At 36.0% G+C, this 22781-nt stretch overlaps 1 protein-coding gene across 1 annotated transcript; it reads left to right on the top strand.

Moving 5' to 3' along the window:
* Window positions 1-11663: 11663 nt before the first annotated feature.
* Window positions 11664-12848, top strand: LOC144433705 (uncharacterized). The gene has a single exon (XM_078122058.1). The coding sequence runs from the start codon at window positions 11664-11666 to the stop codon at window positions 12846-12848; it is 1185 nt and encodes a 394-aa protein (XP_077978184.1).
* The last annotated feature ends 9933 nt before the right edge of the window (window positions 12849-22781 follow it).

Below are 22781 nucleotides of genomic sequence, written 5' to 3'. Positions count from 1 at the left end.
GTGTGTGTGTGTGTGTGTGTGTGTGTAAACAACTTAAAGTCAAAAACCGCTGAACCGATTGCCACGATATTTGGTGGGTCCATTACTTTGGGTGTCTAGTTGGGAAATTGTTCAAATCAAAATGATCGCATCACAGGTGTGTGATTTGGGTCAAAAAATGTGATTTTTGGTCAAAAAACTTAAACTCAGAAACTACTGGGCAGATTGGTGCGAAATTTGGTGGGAACATTCTTAAGGGGGTGTAAAGTAAGATTTGTTCATGACGGGATGATTCCATCAGTGATATGCAAATTAGGGCTAAAAATGTGTCTTTTTGGTTAAAAATCTATAATTCTAAAACTACTGAGCAGATTGGGCTGAAATTTAATGGGAATGTATCTAGGGATGTATGGACGAAGAAATATTAAGCATACCATGATTCCATGAGTGATATGCAAATTAGGTGTAAAAATGTTCATTTTTGGTCAAAAACTTATATCTCAAAAAGTACTTGGTCAATTAGTCTGAAACTTGGCAAGATGTTTCTGAAACTGTTATTCTGCAGATTTTCTTAAAAACATTTTGACAAAATTGGCCCTAGCGACCATGACCACACCCTTTAGCAACAACCAAATGGCAGTATATTTTGGTCAAATAACAACATCATCTGGTAAGCAAGTGAGTAAACATTCAAAAAATGTATGCAAATACCCTAGCAACCATGACCACGCCCATAGCAACAGCCAAACGGTGGTGTATTTCACAAAGATAACAATAGGGTTTAATAGATAATTGAATAAACATCCAAAAAATGTATGTAAATTTGCATAGCAACAAGACCACGCCCATAACAACAGCCAAATAATCACGTATATTGCAAAGATAACAACAGGAATAGAAAGACAGATGAATAAACATTCAAAAAATGTATGCAAATACCCTAGTAACCATGACCACGCCCATAGCAACAGCCAAACGGTGGTGTATTTCACAAAGATAACAACAGGGTTTAATAGACAATTGAATAAACATTCAAAAAATGTATGTAAATTTTCCTAGCAACAAGACCACGCCCATAGCAACAGCCAAATGATCACATATTGCAAAGACAATATCAGGAATTCATACACAAGTGAACAAAAACATACACAAATGTATGCAAATATATCTAACAACATGACCACGCCCATAGCAACAGCCAAATGATAGCATTTATCGTAAAGATAGCAACATGGTTGGATAGGCAACTGGATAGTTATTCAGCAAATAAACACCTATTGTTAGCATAGACTAGCATATGGATAAACATTTTTAAAAACTACAGTTGTGCTACAACGCCATTGGCGGTATTTTTAGATAAAATACATTGTGATATCTACATGTAGCACTGTTATGAATAATTTAAACCCCCACACCTGTATGTATGTATGTATGTATGTATGTATGTATGTATGTATGTATGTATGTATGTATGTATGCAGGTATGTATTGTGTGTATGTATGTGTGTGTATGTATGTATGTATGTATGTATGTATGTAAAGAGAAATGCATATGGAACTATATATCAGTCCGTATAAATAGAATGTAAAATCCGACGTTTCGAATAAATATTCTTTTCAAAGGAAACATTGGCGAGATACAGAAATGTTAGGTTAACACCTGAACATATCTGAATGTAATGGAACAGAATGACAACCGCGCATGATAACGGTTATAGACATATCTGATACCCTGTACACATGTGATCGTTGGTAATAAAATGCATAGATATATGGGATAGTTACGATTCTTTTGTCTGGTCAGGCGGAGATGTTCCACGAAACAATCACCAAGACGACGTACAGTTGAACCTATATATAAAAAACCACATTTCTGACATGCAATCCCATACACTATACATTAGTACTAATACAAGTAAATCTACTCGTAACAGGCACACTGTTCTATTATGTATGTACAATGTATGTATCTCTTCTAGTCATTATTTTGGTATATATATATATATATATATATATATATATATATATATATATATATATATATATATATATATATATATACCACGTGCATATGATACCTCGTTACTGTTTTTTCCTAAGTAAGTCTTAAGAAAGACATTTATCCTGCCTACATCAGCTCAAGATTACCTGGTACTAAGAATGTGTAACAAACTCCGACATCTGACATGTGGGAACTCACATTTGACCAGCATCAAGTGTCAGGCCTCCCTAACTCTTCAAAATCGTAGGTCAGTTAACACACACACATGTATACACATGCATGGAACTTTGATCAGACAAAAATTGTTTGATCATTTTTACTGGGAAATAGTGTTGTGTTAAGCATATTGATATCATTCCGTCTCCAAGAATGTTTTTATTGTGCAGCTGATTTTACTTATAATTTAAAACACTTCTAAAATCTAAATCACTACACTGTTTGCTCAGTACCAAGTCCACTTTTATAACAACAACGTTAGCCTTCACTTGTTATTCCTGGCATATGTAACTACTGTGACACTGGTGAAGGTGAGGCCAAAATGGAAAAAAATATTTGCATCATATGTCAGAAGTGGGTGCCTGGCAACAAATACACATAATGGAAAGGTTATAAAATTCCTACCAGTTGTCACCTTTAATCCTGTTTGATCCATAGCCAGTCAACACGACTTTGCATGCACGTATGTCTGGATGATTGACAGTTGCTAGTCCCCAAATAATACCTGCTTGGTAGGCACATGCATCTATTCATTTGCATGAGCATGCGTTGATGAAATTTCCTATTATCTTTGCTTCTGAACAAAGGATACAAACTAGCATCGTCAACACGCACTGGAAGTGGTGCTGCACCAACGTTTAGCACGTAATTCATCACTACCATAAATCTTTCCAAGATGTGAATGTCATCTTCTGAAACTGTTGACTGCATCGATGACATTGGTATTGACGATCATCTCTCTCTCTCTCTCTCTCTCTCTCTCTCTCTCTCTCTCTCTCTCTCTCTCTCTCTCTCTCTCTCTCTCTCTCTCTCTCTCTCTCTCTCTCTCTCTCTCTCTCTCTCTCTCTCTCTCTCTCCTCTCTCTCTCTCTCTCTCTCTCTCTCTCTCTCTCTCTCTGTATACTAACTGTATAGTATTGGTAATCACCCGTGAACAGGCACAGCTCTCACCCCGTTGTACATGTATTCAAATGTCTGAGTGCTATCACAATATGAATAACCAATCACCATTCACGAACTACATGCTCTTCACGACTGTAGAGTCTGCTTACGTACGTACATGCCGTTAGTGGTCGAACTACCTAACATCTACAATCGGCTGATCATACCGCCACCTAGTGGTCAGCTGTATTGTCGCTAAGAACATGCAATTTGAATAGAGCCCTGAGTATGAAGGTTCATTCTACCTCCAAGGTAAATTACTGTATCCTCTGTTATTTGACATTGCTTTTTCTTTTATTCCCTTGAATAATTATCCTCTCTCACACTAAGCTCGGTCATCGCCCGTGCCATTACTAAGTCATTATTTTATTATCACCGATTAAACAATGTATACATGTAAATCCCCAAAACAAATCAGCGTCTGAAGAGTTGAAATGGCTATATTATTGCCGTGTAATGTCCCATTCAGTCAGTTGCTGAGACAAAACATACTGAGATAACTACGTTTATGAATTTGGTGTTTTTAGCTATGTTTCGAAATGTTTTCTCAATTTTAAGTCGTAATTTGATAATGGATTCAGTGCCTGTCTTTAAAGCTTGCTCGATGTGTACGATGTAAGAAGTCTCGCCATGAAACAACAGACCATTACTTTCCTATCCTGATCTCAGGAAACTCCCGGACAACAAGCATCTTAGTGCTTATAAGCATTTTCAGCCAGGAAGATGTTCTTTTGCCTCTTGAATATATCTACTGCTGTTTTGTAGATCATGATGTCGTAATAAAGTGCTTCGCGCACCCTGTCATCTCTGAGAAGTTGCCGTCGCTGTTTTTCTCTCATTTTGACAATATCTGCAGCCTTCGTCTTACGGACACCATGATGACGGCCGCACATTTGACTAAACGGAAACCCATAAGCCCGTTCCAACATTTCCAGCGACAAGTTGTATTCATCCGTCATTCCTATCACCATAAACCAATCTTCGAGATGATCAATGACGTAAGATAGAAGTTTAAGTTGAGAAGATTTCTTCAAATGGTACTTAATATACGCCTTGTGCGTATACCAGCAAGGTGTATGTCTGAATTTAATCGAATCACGTTTTTCAATCGCTTTAATTTCTTCACTATTTGACGATAGGGCACATAATTCAACATTGAATAACAATTGACCAAACAAATGACTGCCAGTGTAAACGGCGAAATTTTCGATCGAAATATTTCGGACATTCCATAATTTACATATGGGATCTCTAGGATTTTTGTTGATACAGTAATTGTAAGCAGATACAATGCGATCATATGGATCCCGCAAAATGGTAAAATAAGAACATAACCCACTGTTTATCTTAGTATCACATACGCCAAACGCAGAGTCACCAACGTACCACAACGTAGCATTTGCGTTGTAATCACCATTAGCATTTACTTTGTAGAATCGTTGAACAGATGCGTTGCACAGCAGTTTGGGTGTATCGATAGAAATTTTGCTCGCCACCTTTCTCATGCACCCGCGCATTGTCATACCCCCACACTTTTGGTGATGCAGGAACGAAATTATTACATTTTTGTTGCTCAGAATAAGTCTTTGGTCGGGTGATAATTTAGTGTAGTAGTTAGGGATGTAATTTTCACGAGGCACCACGGGATAATCACAATTCGGTACATCACTGTCCTTGTGTTTGTTGTCGGATAAAGTTACATTCTTCATTGGATGAGCAAATGGAGGGACAATGCTGTAAAACAGGAAGAGGAGAAGAACACGATGCAAATAACTTTAAATGTCAAGTTCTGTTCGGAATATGGTAGACCTATGAAATTCAAAACACATGTTATACCTCAAGACATGAATAAAATTACAGAAAATATTATTTTGATCAAATATCGTAGGACACGAGACGTCACAGGTCAATTGGTTGATCCGATGGATTCACATGGGTGATCATCAAAATCAAAGTACATTAACGATTGATCAGGACGTTTACATCTGTCGTAAAAAAATTGAAGATTATGTTTGTCAATTAATGGTTGAAAACGCTCATGGGGAACACAAATATAATCAACTACTGCTCTGCCCCTATCTGAAATAGAGGAACAATTATCAAGTGTCGAAGAGTTCCATAGTTTTGGGGCGATACGACCTCCATAGGTGACTTGTCTTTAATTTGTTGTAGCAAGCAGATTCTTGTTTGTAGAACGTAGAGTGCGACCTAGTGTGTATGACTGGAGAAGATCGCAGTACTCTTGAGTTTAGCAATGAAGAGCTGTATATATCAACAAGATTTAATAATCAATCTTGAAACGAACAGGTAACCATGCAGTGCAGGCTGATGAGAACTGGAGAGAAATGTGTTAAAACTTCTAGGTACGATAGATAATCCTCATGACCTCCTCATTTCTCTCTCTCTCTCTCTCTCTCTCTCTCTCTCTCTCTCTCTCTCTCTCTCTCTCTCTCTCTCTCTCTCTCTCTCTCTCTCTCTCTCTCTCTCATAATACATACATCATGATAAAGCCTACTAAATTATACTTTAGAAAATCCAATTGGTTTATTTTGCCGACTCATGCTGACATTTTCATTACTCAATATGGTAATTTATTTTAGGATTGTATTATTATGAAATATCGAGATAACCATACTCACTCGTATCTGACTTGTCCGACGTTGAATTTGAGACTTTGCTTTGGTTTATACAGGAACCTCTGAACATTCATGGCCAATAATAACATTGCCAGACAGAAGAGAACAAATGTTCCGCGTTGGCTTACCTTCCACAACATCGTTAATTCTATGAGAAGAGAATACGTATACGGTGTTAAATGCGCAATAAGAAATGTGTTTAATTGATGGCATTCAAAGGACTAATTTTCAATTCCGATTCTGTGTCTTGACACTTCCAATATGTATCGAGCCACAATTTTCACCATTGGTTTCTCCAAAACGCAACAATATTTCAAATAATGCAGTGACAGATGTCTTTCCTGTACATTCCTAATACCACAGGGCGCATAGCGAGCATGTAATTGATTGATCGATCGATCGATCGATCGATCGATTGATTGATTGATTGACCTATAGATTGATTGATTGATTGATTGATTTGATTGGTTGTTCGATTTATCGAATGATCAGTTTTTGTGGTGAAATAAAACTTATGTTTTTTGTGATATTGATCAATTGACTGGTTGAGTTTTCAATGTTGTGATATAGAGACATTTTTTTCTTTCCCTGTCTACTTTTCTCTCTTTTAGCCTTATATAATTCATTCTTGATCGACTAAATAAATACATCTTCTCCATTTTTCTACTCCTATCTAAATTAAAACCCTCTACTTTTATACTAGTGTATGCAGTGTTTATTTGTGATAATCTCCCAGAAGATAAGATAGAGACAAAGCAAACTGTTGGTGTAACCGATTCCCTGGTAATATTGTAAGATTAGGTGTTTTATATACACAAGCATTACTTTTGGTGCTCGTACCGTTTTTTTTTAATGATGGCCTCATTAAATTTGTAGTAATATATCAATGCCATACTTCATAAATCGTAACCCTTAATATATATAGAGTCCATTCAAGTGTCTAACCCTGTTACCCTACGGTATATAATCACATGTAAGTTTTCTTGTCATACAGTGACCTTTGACCGTGCCCTTCACGGAGGACTTCCATAATTAAGCCACTTTTGCATATTGCAGACACTCTCTAGCAATTATGTGTAGTCAATTTCATTTAAATTATATCTAAATGTAAAACAGAGCAAAAGAAATATGCAAATGCATTATTTTTTGTGCTCTTTACTTAATAGTGGCATTATATGTAGTGAACAATTATGACACGCAATATATCAAGACCAAAATTAAACGTCATTTGAATATATTGGATGCCATATTCTGTTATCAAAAGATACCATATTCTGCTTATTTACGATGCCATATTCAGCTATTCAATTATTTCAATCACCAACTTGATGCCATGTTTTTCTACGTAATTATTTCTTATTCGTATAGTCGGTCACACTTTGTGCAGGTATTCATACACCCCTAAGACACCGGAGATGACTATGAGCCAAATGTATTATCGACCATGTTTAAGAGTTTTTTTCATTCAAGTATGTTCTCCATTATCCTTAGACGTACTTTTCAGTAGGCTAGGGGTGCTGGTGTTCATGATCCGGATTTGAAATTCGATCCAAAGTAGGCGTAGCCGGTGTGACCGACATGTGTAATCATGAGTCAGTAAATTTATCAAATACACCAAACATCTAGTGAACCCATGCCACCGGTCAGCGGTAGGAAAAGAAAGAAAATCATGTAACATTTTAAATTTACTATCGCGTCCTGGGAAAAATCAATTACGGCTGTCTGTCATCACAGAGGTTGTGAGATATACACAACGTAACATTTAAACTAACCGAATAATAACTGGCAACCACAGACTCTTGCGAGCTCATACTCAATTTATGACAAGGGTGGTTGTGATACAAAATAATGGCATTATTATGTCTGTTTACGAAATTGGCCCAAAAATACCATGACGAATGTTTGTACGAAAAGCTTTTCATGCAAACACCGATTACGGCATTTGAAGAATTATCTTAAATACCTATTATTTTGCCATTATTTTGTACATATCATGCCCATCCTTGAATAGATTATTAGCTCACAAGTGACTGTGCCAGTAACCATTGGTTTGTCTATGGGCAGGCTATTATTGAAAGTAAAACATAAGTTGCATGAAATAGCAACCTAGATGAATGATTGCGAACAGTCGGGTGAGCATTTAGAGACAGTCACTATAGTAATGAGGGAGAAAAGTTGACCATATTTTTCTTCATATAATTTGAAATGAATAACAAAGTCAAAACATTTGATGATTATGAGACAAAAAAAGGCAAAAGTCTAGTTGTAGTCATGGGGCCAAGGTTTCTGGTATGAAAAGGCCCTAATGGGGGGGGGGGGCTCAGGCTTGGTTAGTTACGTTTACAAAAACAAACAGGCAAACAAATAAATAAACGATAAACAAAACAAATAAATAAACAAATAAACAAACAAATAAACAAACAAACAACATATATATATATATATATATATATATATATAACTCGGTGAGTATCAATCTGCTATAAGACAGTGCTCTATACCGCAGTGGCAGAGCGTAATAGTTTTGGTAGTACTGGAACTCTTTCTTGGGTGTAACTCGGAGTTTCACGCATATTGCGATCATCAGACACTCTGATGATCGCAATATGCGTGAAACTCCGAGTTACACCCAAGAAAGAGTTCCAGTACTACCAAAACTATATATATATATATATATATATATATATATATATATATATATATATATATATATATATATATATATATATATATATATATATATATATACTGACAAATATGCTTATGAAAGGCAGAGTAATTTCAAATCACTATGAAACAAGAATTACTATATGTTTCCTGTAGGACAATAATATATGAAAGGGTCACAAGGGGATGACAGTTGTGACCATTTCACATATAGAAAAAACATATAGTTTAATGTTTATTTATTTATTTGTTTGTTTGTTTATTTGTTTATGTAAGCATAACTAACTACGCCTGGGCCTCATATGCTGGTTATTCACCAGAACATACTGCTAGGTCGTTATTGTCAGGTTCACCATTGCCACGTTGCACTATCGTCAGTAACCTTCGATATCGCCAGTAACCTTCTCGCACGTTAAATCTGTTTTTTTTTTCTCTTTCGAACTGTTAACATCCATTATTGTATTTTAATAATCAGAATATATATACCATATAGTGGCACATGATACGTCGGGGTGGGGTGGGTTAGGGGTAGGATTCGTCTAAATCACCAATGGCATATGTCACAATACATGATATAAGTGTATTATTTTGATGACAAAAGCCTTTCGGGTTAAACAATCAGTTACTCTTCAAAAATCTACAAACATTCCTAATGATGCTATCCGACATAACAGCATTGTAAGCATGGCCCATTATGATAGTATACTGAAGAGGCTGTTAGGGATACCAAATTAGTGTACATGCAGAAAGTGTGATTGACAATAGGAATAAGAAATACACCAGCGAAATGAGTTGGTGAATGAAAGAGTCGAAGAGCAGAATATGGCATCGAATACTATAATCTGGTATCGTTTGATAACAGAATATGGTATCGAATAGAATAAAACGACACATTTAATTTTGGCCTTCATTGCGCATCATAAACAATTATGATTTCCAGCATATAAACTCAGAAATTAAAAAAAAGAAAAGAAAAAGACTCCATTCATTGCAGGTGCCCCCCCCCCCCCATTATTCTTTATAGTATTCATTGCCGCCATCAATTTTTGTTAAACTATGCCGCCATCAGTCATATTACACTAAGTAGAGGCTAGGAACTCGTGGGGTTTTTTGTAAGAAGACTTGCTAATGGTGAATTTCCTGTTGGACAACACCAAACATGGTCGCTCTCGTTAGCACTCTCACAGGGTACAAAGGTGATAGAACAGATTGCTCTAAAATGCTTACAAAAAAGCCAAACGTAACTGTCAATGATGCATAGTAATTACATTCGTTGATACGTGTACAATCAAACAACACATGACACATCATTTAAATCTATACACTGTCGACTCATCCACAAATTTCTGATTGTGACAATACACAATCTAGTTACATTATACTACCAGCATTAAATGTATATGTTACAATGATCACAACGTTTATAATGCATTAGTAAAAGTTCAATCGTTGTAACAAAGTTAAAGTTACAAGTTACACTTGTCGCAGAAGCTGTTTGCAGTGCACTTGCCCCAGTTATATCAATTTATTGGACAATAAACCTACCAGTTGCTTTCATTGATACCCGCTGATGGTTCCCCGAATGGTAGTATACTAACCTTCGCCGGTTGAATCACTTCCAAACAATACAAGAGCCGTCGTAGTCCAGATTGTTAGTTTGCGGGTAATGCTTTCACATAACCTCCAAAACTGAATGAGAACCTAATGTACTGTGCGCTGATGTGGCATGTACATTTTTCTAGCGATGATTCGGAGCACATGCAATCAACGTATATTTTGCATTATAAATAAGTAGATTCCGTCTGGTGAACAGTGGTGATAATCTGATTATCAGAGCTTCAAACATGCAAAAAAATAAAAACCCATACAGTACAGAGTATATTTTCTTGTCATCTGTTAAAGCTGCAACTGGAACTTTTGCTTTTCAGAAAAATGGATAAACGCATTTTTTAGCTGGATACACAATAACACAAATCTATTCTGGATCCACACCGGAAAATCAGCGCCCTCAGCGGCGATCACGATTTAAATATGTTGTTGTACTGCTCATGGATAATATATCGAAAATTGGTTATTATGTATAATATAATATATTATTATTGGTATGTTAACAATTTTCAGTTAATCTATTGTGGTTGTCTACCCGATAAATGATACGCCTGTTAAACCTGTACAGTTTGACACACGATGACAGATTCAAAGCCGACCAAGCTGTCGCTCAATATTCACTTATACACTACCTAATATAATATTGGTCGCTATTTAAACATATACAATGTCTCATTTAAAATAATTGACCATTTTTTTGCGAATATATCTTGGTTTGATGAAAAATGTCAGGGTAGATTTAATGCCAATCAAATGAAAATCAAACGATTTGTATGGTCCAATTATATAGATAAAAAATATATTTCCACCGGCGACTGTCTAGTTTGATTATTGCATTTTCTCTAAAATATTACCCTTCCTCTATCTCTGTTCAAACACCTCAATGAAGAAACTTAACAACAAACATATTTCGAGCATTACCCTGTGGTTTGAATGTTTTCAATTCTTCTCATCACCTTTGTCCATTTTTTCGCAACTAAATTATATGATCGGTAGTTATTAAAAAGCATACGAAAGGAATAAATGAGGAAAACCGCTTTTCTTAATTAGTCTAAAGAAAGAGAACAACTGAATTTTCCACGTACTTTTACCCGAATAGTAACACGTCTTACTATTCCTATGTATTTCGTAGTAGGGAACACTAACACTTTTTAAACGCTGTCACCAAATCACCCAATCATGTAAGTTCTATGTAGGAAAGTCGACGAATACGTGTTAGTACATTGTATGAAAGATGTGTAGCCTGTTTATATATATAACTTAAAATTAACGAATTAAAATGTCCTTATCAGCCCTAAAGACCCGCTGAATAAATACATGTGGGGAGTAATGTATGAGTGTTGCAGTGGTGACTGTGGTAACCTTGAAATAAATTACAGAAAGACTGGTCAGGGAGGAGGAGTAGCAGCATATATTCATTCATCTCTCGACTATAAGATGCTACAGTTTAATGTTAGTCATTCAAAATCGATATGGTTTGAAATTTATGGCAGAAAAAAACGAATTATTGTTGGAGTTTTATATCGCAAGCCAGGGACAGATATTGTAGAATTTGAAAATAGTCTTTCTGAGGTACTTTGCAAGGTCAAGTTAGATAGGAAATTTTGTATCCTCATGGGAGACTTCAACATTGACAGTGGAAAGTCAGATTGTAACACAGTGAATTTTATATCCAAGATGCAATGCTTTCTCCTCAATCAGATTATCACACTACCAACGAGGGTCACTGATTCTTCTTCGTCTACAATTGATCATATTTATACAAATATAAATACTTGTCATGTAAATACTGGTACACTTGTTACAGATATATCTGACCACTTTCCAATTTTTGCAATGTTTGAAAACTTTAATATTAATTTACCAATTTCACAATCAGTTACAAAGAGGGATTTCAAGAATTATGATCGAGATAGTTTTATTTCGGACCTACAAAATGTTGACTGGAGTTCCGTTATCAATAACAACAGCAATGTGGATGAAGCATTTGATGCATTTAGTAGTTTATTCACCGATGTTTGTGACCACCATGCACCGCTGAAAGTAAAAGTTGTCAAAGTTAAAAGGAAAAAGAATCCATGGATTACAAAAGCAATCAAGAAATCAGTAAAAACAAAACATAAGCTGTTGTCAAAGGTAATCTCTAGTCAGCATAACCCAGATGTAGTGTTACGTTATAAAACCTACAGGAACATTCTTACAAGTACAATAAGAAAAGCGAAACAGACTTATTATGCTGATTTATTCACTGTTAGTAAGGGTGCCAGGTTGTGGAATGTAATTAATGACGTGTTAGGCAAGAAAAACTGTTCAGATAAAGTACCACCTACTCTAAAGGTGGATACAAATAGTTCTACGCGTATTGTATCAGAACCAGCTGATGTTGTTGAGGAGTTCAACAAATATTTTGTTAGTGTTGGTCAAAGGTTGGCAAATAATATTCCACAGACCAATTGTGATTTTTGGCAAAATATGGGCTTACCTCAGTTACAGTCATTTTTTCTTCAACCTGTTACGCCTCTTGATATCAAAGCGCTTTTAATTAATTTAGATAGAAAAAAGGCTAGTGGGTGGGATAATTTAACTCCACGACTCCTCATTGATGCTGCTGAAGTAATAGCGCCGCCTTTGGCTCATGTCATAAATTGTTCATTTTTAATTGGTACATTCCCATCAGCGTTGAAGGTCGCCAAAGTGAAACCCACTTTCAAGAAAGGGGAGAATGACTCTGTTGGAAACTATAGACCTATATCTATTTTGCCCCTATTCAGTAAAATCAATGAATTGAAAAAGTCATAAATAAACAAATCATATCTTATCTGGACAAATTTAATATTTTGTATAGACATCAATATGGTTTCAGAGAGAATCACAGTACCAAACTTACCTTGATTAATTTAGTAAATCACATTCTTAAAGAGATTGATAAAGGGAATTTCACTCTAGGGGTATTTATTGATTTCAGTAAAGCGTTCGATACAATCGATCATTCGATCTTATTAGCCAAGCTTGAACATTACGGGTTCCGGGGCACTTGTCATAACTGGTTCAAAAGCTACCTGTCAGGTCGCTCTCAGTTTGTCCAGCTAAACGGTCATATATCGGAAAAACGTTTTATTCACTTTGGAGTACCCCAAGGCTCTGTACTAGGCCCGACTTTGTTTTTAATGTATATAAATGATCTTCCAAACTCGTCCTCTTTCTTTGATTTCCGTTTGTTCGCAGACGATACCAATCTCTTTCATACCTATTCACAGGTTGGGGAAATTAATTTGGATCATGTTTCGGGTCAATTACACGAGGTTCAACGTTGGTGCAATACAAACAAATTGACGATAAATAGTGAAAAATCAAATTTTATCGTATTTAGAGGGCGCAAAAAGAAAGTAAATTTGATTGGTGATATCACATTACAAGGCAAAAGCATCAAGGAGGAGGATGTTGTCACCTTTGTGGGAATTACTTTAGACAAACATCTCTCTTGGTCCGACCACATCGAAAAGGTAAACAAGCTAATCAGAATAAAGTGTGGGATTTTGTATAGACTTAGACATATATTACCATTACACATTTTACTACTCTTGTACAACACATTCATACTCCCCCATATCAACTATGGCCTTGAGGTTTGGGGTAACACTTATTCATCACATCTAAATAGTATATTAATGTCACAGAAAATGATTGTTCGAACAGTTTTGTTTAAATCTCCAACGGATCACTCATCTCCTTTGTTTGCTCAGTTGAATATTCTAGATGTTTTTAAACTGCATAGATATTTGATAGGTTCCTTTATTTATGGCTTGATCCATCAACTATCACCACACACTTTGTATGATTATTTTGAACCTTCACACCATAACTATAATACAAGACTCTGTTCATATCAAAATATTTATCCATATTATGCCAGAACAAACTCAGGTCAGTTTTCTTTCTCCTTCTCAGGGGCAAAAATCTGGAATATCATCCCTGTCAACATAAGATGTAGCAATACGCTAAACGAATTTAAGCGATCTTTTCAACAATTTCTTCTAGAAGAGTAAATTAAACCACTGTACAATTTATTGTTACCGTATGTTCTTCATAAGTACTATGAACTCCGAGGTACTATGTATTTCCTTTTGCTATATCACTTTGCTGTCAAACATTGTATATAACTATGGTAGGGGACAGGCTTGAATAGCTGTAAGCTAAATCCCGATTCCCCTACCCACGAAATAGTATTTTTGTATGTGTATCTGTAATGTTCATTTGTGCTTTTGGGTAAATAAATACTAATACTATAAACCTCCGTCCATATACCTCTTGCAAATTTGGTAGCTTTAACCTTTGTCAAGGAATTCTAAGACAACGACATATTTGCTGATTGCTCATAGGTCACTTTCCTACTTATACAGAGATTTTTGGGGAAAGTAAGTTAAATGCGAAACTTCCCACCACGAGTATCTGATAAAGAAATAACCCTGTGATCTAGAGTTACGAGGCAAGCAGCGTTGACTTCGCAAATACTGGGAAGTATTTTCAATGAGTCGATGATGCCTCTACCATGTAATATACGATCTCGATATTTTCATAAGTTCAATCTTTCGAGGCATTCATTTTGTTTGTTTTATACTATTTCATACTCATGATTTCTGTGAATTTTACTTTTATTTTTATTTATTTATTTATTTATTTATTTATTTATTTATTTATTTATTTATTTATTTATTTATTTATTTATTTATTCATGTAATGGAAGACCAATGGGAAGGCGACCCATTTACAGGCTCCTTAAAAATTGAACAACTCAAGACAAGTCTAGACAAGTTTACAAAGCACACATACACAAGTCTCACAAACAAAAACTAATAACCTACACACAAACATGCGTAACAAAACAAACACCAAAATCAATCTTGCTAGGTGAACCTGACATGACAATCTTGCAAAATCGCCTTTTTAAAATTTCTCAGAGATAAGTTAAAATCAATATTCGAAATACTACAAAAAACAAACAAAAAAGTTGTCATACATCTCTGAATGGCACACTGTTTAAAAACATTAATTCTACTGACATCAGGTCTAAAACAAGTACGATTTCTAGATATCCTCTGTGGGACATTAAAACGTAACTTAGAGAGAATATACGGCCTATCATAAACATTATTTACACACGTATAAAAATATCATGTCCAAAAGCATTCTTCTCTGAGGGAGAATGGGTAAGTCACAGGGTAAAGGACAAATGATCAATTTTGTACTCGCAATTTTCCGGATTTCTAATATTATTTTCTGTATATTTCAAATAAAGTTTTAAATACTGTTTCCTCTCACTGTTTTATTTCCTACCTGATATCAATGTCTTATCTGAGTTTATCAGCTTTGCATTATTTAGTAGAGCTTGCTAGAACAAACTCACTATTTGCCCAAATTAACGCATTATACCGTGAATGTAAACATCTACTGATGTTTGTTTGTAGATGTTTACACTACTGAGATGGAGATGGATTGGGCCTACTGAGGCAGCGCAGCAATTCAAATGCCTACACTTAGGATATGTGTCGTGCTTTCATCTAAAAAATTGACCGTGTCTTTCATTTTCAATGTCACACACTCAGATGTGATATAGCAATGCAGCAATATAAAAAATATATATGATAACCTAAATTTTAATTGAATGAATAAAGTTTATCGATATATATAGCAAAAAGTAAAAGTCTAGGGGAGATTGTGTCTGGTTTGTTCTCAAAAGGTAAGAGTATCATAATGAAATATCATATGATGACATAAGCTAGAGGAATTATTTGTTGTGCAATCTGGTGACAGCTGGTCCCATGCACATGATGAGAGAGAGAGAGAGAGAGAGAGAGAGAGAGAGAGAGAGAGAGAGAGAGAGAGAGAGAGAGAGAGAGAGAGAGAGAGAGAGAGAGAGAGAGAGAGAGAGAGAGAGAGAGAGAGAGAGAGAGAGACGGGGTGGAGATGAAAGATAAAGCCATAATTGTGTATAGGTAAATGTTGTTTACATCAGACAGAGAGTTTACCAGGTTAGCGACGGTTCCATACGTTCAATTATATCCGGAGACTCATAACCCTTAAGCCACTTTATGAAAATAATGATCTCCCTTCTTTGACCACTGAATTGAAATGAATTCTCTCTCTCTCTCTCTCTCTCTCTCTCTCTCTCTCTCTCTCTCTCTCTCTCTCTCTCTCTCTCTCTCTCTCTCTCTCTCTCTCTCTCTCTCTCTCTCTCTCTCTCTCTCTCTCTCTCTCTCTCTCTCTATCTCTCTCTCTCTCTCTCTCTCTGCCTGTCTGTCTGTCTGTCTGTCTGTCTGTCTGTCTGTCTGTCTGTCTGTCTCTCTGTCTGTCTCTCTGTCTGTCTGTCTGTCTGTGTCTGTCTGTCTGTCTGTCTGTCTGTCTGTCTGTCTGTCTCTGTCTGTCTCTCTCTCTGTCTCTCTCTCTCTCTCTCTCTCTCTCTCTCTCTCTCTCTCTCCTCTCTCTCTCTCTCTCTCTCTCTCTCTCTCTCTCTCTCTCTCTCTCTCTCTCTCTCTCTCTCTCTCTCTCTAATCATGTGCATGGGACCAGCTGTCACCAGATTGCACAACAAATAACTCCCTTTTTAACCTGTTCTGTACAATATCCTATTTCACTAACAGTTGTAAAGCCTTTGTAATCATTACTGACATGTTCTTTTTAAAGTATGATGTAACGGTTGTAAATGTTATTCTTAACGTTTGATTGAACTCATTGTGTGATTCCTCTAGCTTATGTCATCATATATTTCATTATGATACTATTACCTTTTGAGCACAAACCAGACACAATCTCCCCTAGACTTTTACTATTTACTATATATATCGATAAACTTTATTCATTCAATTAAAATTTCTCAAAGGATGAGAAACTGTTGGACGTTCAGGAATCGAAAGCAGCCAATGTGGATGATCTAAGTCAAGTAAACCAAAGACGTTGAATTAGGCAACAAGCCAAAGTTAACGTGACCTAAGAAAGCAACCCAGGTGATGAGAAGAGAATAATGGACCAAAGTTCACGAGCAGACCGACGAATTACCATGCCAAGTGTAGGTACTAGCCAGTCATTTTTCCGACTTCATGAACATTTCCCGCCAGAACACGTGACGTCACTCTGATGCACTAAGCTTTATTCCATAGGCAGCGCTTCCCTTGCTTACGCGGCAGGGGTCTCCACTTAGTTGATTAAATTACACGGGTATTGGAGCTCTGATGGTGGATGCGCCAGTTCGTACTTTGTTCTTGGCAAGTTGCAATATTTTGCAGTTTTCGTTTTTATGGTAAGTTTTGCGCAAGGAATTTTCGTATGTACCATACACACATTTCGATTGCTATTTAAATCTTTTTAGCGTAAGGCTTCAGTCAAATTTCACTGACTATTTGCTGCATTAGCCTTGACCTTGTTAGTTAGCGCTCTTTAATAATAAGTTTTGGTGAACTAGTAACATGCTAGCCCACGTCTCAGTTGTCTTTTTCAACTTCCCGAGTTCACACTTACAATCTTGTCATTGTTAGCTTTTACAATAATTTTGTTAAATTATCTCTTTTCCAATTTTCCATAGGCCTACTCCATATAGCTGTTGTTTTTAGTTCATGTATTAGTCTTACTATCTGCACTAAGCAGTGATTGGCTAATCAATTGCATGAGAGGGGAATAAGTGTTTTACCCAAGTTGAATTGTGCCTTCTCACATCGGAGAGTGACACTTAGCTAGCTGTAAGCACACACTGGTACCTCGCTCGTCACTGTCTAGTTTTCAAGCTGTGAAATGGCAACTCCGACTACATAGATACCAGCAGTAACGGCAATTCAAATGTTAATTCTCAGCACAATGGCGGTAACCAGAATGTCGACAACTAGACCTGAATATTGTCTTATGAATTGGACCAATGTGGGAAATTGCTGAATTGAGTCGTCCCCTTGAGAATTAATTGTGAGTTTGACGAGTCTCTGAGAACAACCGAATATTGTCATTCGATTTGGACAAATGTGGGACATTGGTGAATTCAGTCGTCCCCATGAGATGTTAGTGTGGGTTTGACGAGTTTTTGAGAACAACTGAATGTTGTTATGTGAATCGGACAAATGTGGGAAACTGCTGTATTGACTTTTCCCCACTAGATGTTAGTGTGGGTTTGACGAGTGGTAAAATACTACCAGTTGTGAGAGTCGTCCCCATGAGATGTTAGTGTGGGTTTGACGAGTGGTAAAATACTATCAGTTGTGAGAGTCGTCCCCATGAGATGTTAGTGTGGGTTTGACGAGTGGTAAAATACTACCAGTTGTGAGAGTCGTCCCCATGAGATGTTAGTGTGGGTTTGACGAGTGGTAAAATACTATCAGTTGTGAGAGTCGTCCCCATGAGATGTTAGTGTGGGTTTGACGAGTGGTAAAATACTATCAGTTGTGAGAGTCGTCCCCATGAGATGTTAGTGTGGGTTTGACGAGTGGTAAAATACTACCAGTTGTGAGAGTCGTCCCCATGAGATGTTAGTGTGGGTTTGACGAGTGGTAAAATAGTACCAGTTATGAGTCGTCACCATGACATGCGTGAGGAAATTTAGTTTGACGCACGGAACTGAGGGAGAGTTGAACGGATGCGAACGTTAGTATGGAGTACACGATAATTACAATGACATATTGTGTGGTAATGGTGTATGCTGAGGAAGTCTTTCAGTAATTGATGGTGATATACTGTAGGTGATACTATTGTAACATTCAAATGACCAGAAATTATGAATGGCAAATTACGACGAATCTGAATTTTGATGTAGAAATATCATTGGTATCGGCCACCCAAAGCTAATGAATTTGGCCCTTTATATGCTCGAGTGTGAGCCCGAGTCTCCGTATTCAACAGGTGGTCAATGTAAATGTGGGTGTGAAGACATGCAAATGAGTTATTGAGTACCAGCACACCCGAAACATTATTGACAGTAGTTCAATCCGTACGACTGATTCGAAAGTTGGAGCTGAGATTATACGCAGAACGGGGCTAGACCATGTTTAACACAGAGGAAGCACTTGTACATCTCCTAATGGTGGTTGATACAGATATGGATATTCGACACAGCGACTACCCAAACTATAGTAATGCTTAGTGCACTGCGCAAAGATAGACAATCTCCTGCTATGTCGCAAATGCTGCTCTCCTTGGTCTGGCCAGGCGAACATGACGAAATATTCGAATAGATTGCAAAAGTTCAAAAAAGCACCAGGACGAACGTATAAGCAGTGCAAGTTACATAGATAATAAAGGAGGGTCAAATATGCGATGTTGGAAATGTAGAATTGAGCATATTGTTCGATTTCGTTATAGTAACAGACGTGACGATAGATATGCTGAGAGATAGACTGGGACGATGAATAATAAGCCAAATTTTATCGACGATGACGGATAACACAATTCAATATGGCTACGAGTTTATCTGTCAGAGTATTGTTATAGAATTATTGACTGATGAGTATTACAAGGCGTTTGAGCAAAATTTAACTGACTTGTGTTATTGTTGAGATGAGAGTGGTTGGTGAATGTGAATAAATTGCAATAGTGAAATACATCTTTGAGAAAAAAAAAATTGGGCGTGCCTGGCTATTCATAACTGATGGGGTATGCATAAAGGTTTAAGTGAATGTTTCAACAACTTTTAAATCCTACTCTGTACAAATAGTACAGTCAATCTAGCGAAAAAAATGGCCTAACCTTTATTCAACAAATTATTTTTAGTGCATCTTGCTCAGAATATTATGCTGAACAAAATATCAAAAGTCTACGAAAATCTAAGGGGTGGAACAGGGCTAAAAATTAGTGTGTGTGTGTGTGTGTGTGTGTGTGTGTGTTTATAATAATCCTTTCCACGGTCAAGAAATGTGTCCTTGGATATCGGGTTGGTCTTGCAGTAAGAAATTTCATGAGTATCATTTCTACAAATCAATGAACTTGATTTTCAGAATTATTTTTTTCCACTCTGAATAAAGCCTGAAACTACTGTTTATAGGGTTATATTTCATAACGCATAATGGTTTTACTTTTTATATACACACAATTGTGATGACAGAATTAACAATTTAATTAAAACAATGCTTTTTGATTGAGATGTGGTTTAAGATGAGTAGATATTTGAATCTCATAACAAATTTCATCAATGTTATGCTGACCTGAGTTATGTGTGTATGAATATAAAATATATGCAGTCTTAGAACTAAAACAAACGTTTGTATCAATTGTTGAAAATTTACAGCCTTACAAAACTTTAACTTTAATATAGGAAATATGTTCGCATTATTTCATTCAATGTGTATAATTCTCAACAAAATAAAATGTTAATATCATTAGTCAAAAGTGCATATATATCAGAGATTTCCAATATTTTTAGAGTCATGGCCTCATTCAAAAAATGGATGTCAATCGTCAGATTAGTAGAATTCTCGATATTCTATTGCACTGTTGATTAATGAAATTTACTGTGCATGCATGATGGCAAATTTTAATAAAAGTTTCTCTTGCCTCACGATATGAACTTGGATGGATTTCTGAAACCAATTAAGTAATGCTCTAAACTTGCATTGACTCTACAGAGCTATGAAATAATAAATGTACACGTTGATATACATAAATAAACGGGTTTTATAATGTGATAGAGAGGGCCAAAAAAAAATTTCCAAAGCTGACAGATAAGTGTATGAAGACTGTACTGACATCATGATAATGGTTGTTGTACTTCGGCTGTTGTTAACATATACACATATACTTCACTGGTTCTTTCATGTAGCAATGTGAGTTTTTCTGATCAGATTGACAGTTCCAGAAGAGTTCCATGTAATGTTTTATTTAGATATATTACTTGCATGGTCCAAGAAAAAAACCATATACCTTGAATATATCAGAACAGTAACTAAAGTAATTAATTAACGACACAGTATTCATTTTATCTTATATAGGAATGGTTTGATCAATTTTTTTGTAATTGAGTCTATGCTCCTGTACAGTTTGAGAACTTACAACTGGGAGTATATGAAAGTTATTCTACATACCGTTAAAATATATTATTGACTTAAGTGTATATCATTATTATTACTTATACCAATCATTAAACGTTTGATGGCCATTGTTGTGGTACAACAGAGTTCATATTCCGTGTTTATTGGAAACGTAGGTCATACATTAAATAGGTTATATACTAGTCACGTTAATTACGTTAATTAGCAAACATACTAAAATATATTACATATGATGGTTTTATTATCACAGGGAGGTATTTAGTAGGGTAATCATCTATAGACATGTTACTAGTATGGGTTTTACACACACGGTACTAGACCTTTGATATTATATGTTGCTCAGCATACAATTCTGAGCAGAATGCCCTAAAAATAGTTTCTGTTGCAATTAGTTCTTGGTGAAACCTCATTTTGACTGGACTAACGTAGAAGTTGGAGTAGCGAGCCTGCGAAACTGTCTTTTAAGAAAGAATTTATACAGATTGTTTTATCTCCTGATGATGGACTAGGGTATTATATGTGTACAGGAAATAAATCTGTCACTGTATTTTTCAAATTAGTTGCATTTTGGGGACGGCATTCGTGAAATGTTTCATTGATAGACATTGGAAGTGTCAAGACACAATCAGGATTGAAAATTAGCCCTTTAAATACCATCAAATGAACAAATTCCTTATTGTGCGGTGTACGTATTTTCTTCTCAGAATTAACTATGTTGCGGAACTTAAGCCAACGAAGAGCTTTTGCTCTCCTCTTGTGCCTGGCAATGTTATTAATGGTCCCGAGTGTTCAGAGGTTCCTTTATAAACAACAGCAAAGTCTCAAATTCAACGTGGGACAAGTGAGATACGAGTGAGTATGGTTATCTCAATATTTCATACTGCTATAATCCTAAAATAAATAACCACATTGAGTAAGTAAACTACCAGAAGATGTGGTGGTGAATCGACAAAAAGCTTTGCTAAGTGGGTAACCTCTACGATATATGCGTATAAGTGTCTCGCTGAAGAGAACAGTGCTCGATGCAATATTAGTAGCACAGCATTATAGACTTAATGTAAAAGAATAAGGATGTTATAAGTTGTTACTCAGAGTTTCGCCATCAAAGTAGATACTCACTCGCCAACTATAGTAGTAAACCTCCGTAAGGAATAGTTTTATTCATACCATCTTGTTACGTAATATAAACACAAACATCTAAGTGTATATATCGACCTTGACAATCCCAATTTTATCAGTGGTCTGATGATCGCTGAGGAAGCGTGAAACTCTGAGTAATGACTCATAACATCCTTATTCTTTTGCATTATGTATCTACTCATTTGTCAGTTTATTTTGTTTGTTTGTTTGTTTGTTTGTTTGTTTGTTTACTTGTTTATTTGGTGTGTTTTTGTTTGTTTACTTGTATGTTTATTTTGTTTTGTTTATATTTGTAAACAGAACTAAATGAGCCTCAGCACCCTGTTGGTCGATATGTACATTTTTGTGTATTCATTGCATAACAAGGTGGTCGGACTAAACTATTCCTTACAGAGGTTTATTTCTATAATTGGTGACAACTTATAAGTCATCTGATGATCGCTGAGGAAGGGTGAAACTGCGAGTAACGATTTATATTATCCTTATTCCATGGATTGTCCACGCACACACATACACGCATATATATATATATATATATATAGGTTTTGAAAATTTGAACCAAATTATATGCTATAGA

Source organism: Glandiceps talaboti, chromosome 4 (assembly GCF_964340395.1).
Source record: "Glandiceps talaboti chromosome 4, keGlaTala1.1, whole genome shotgun sequence".
NCBI lineage: Eukaryota > Metazoa > Hemichordata > Enteropneusta > Spengelidae > Glandiceps > Glandiceps talaboti.
Note: the sequence above shows the minus strand (reverse complement) of the source record. Positions and strands in the feature narration are given on the sequence as shown.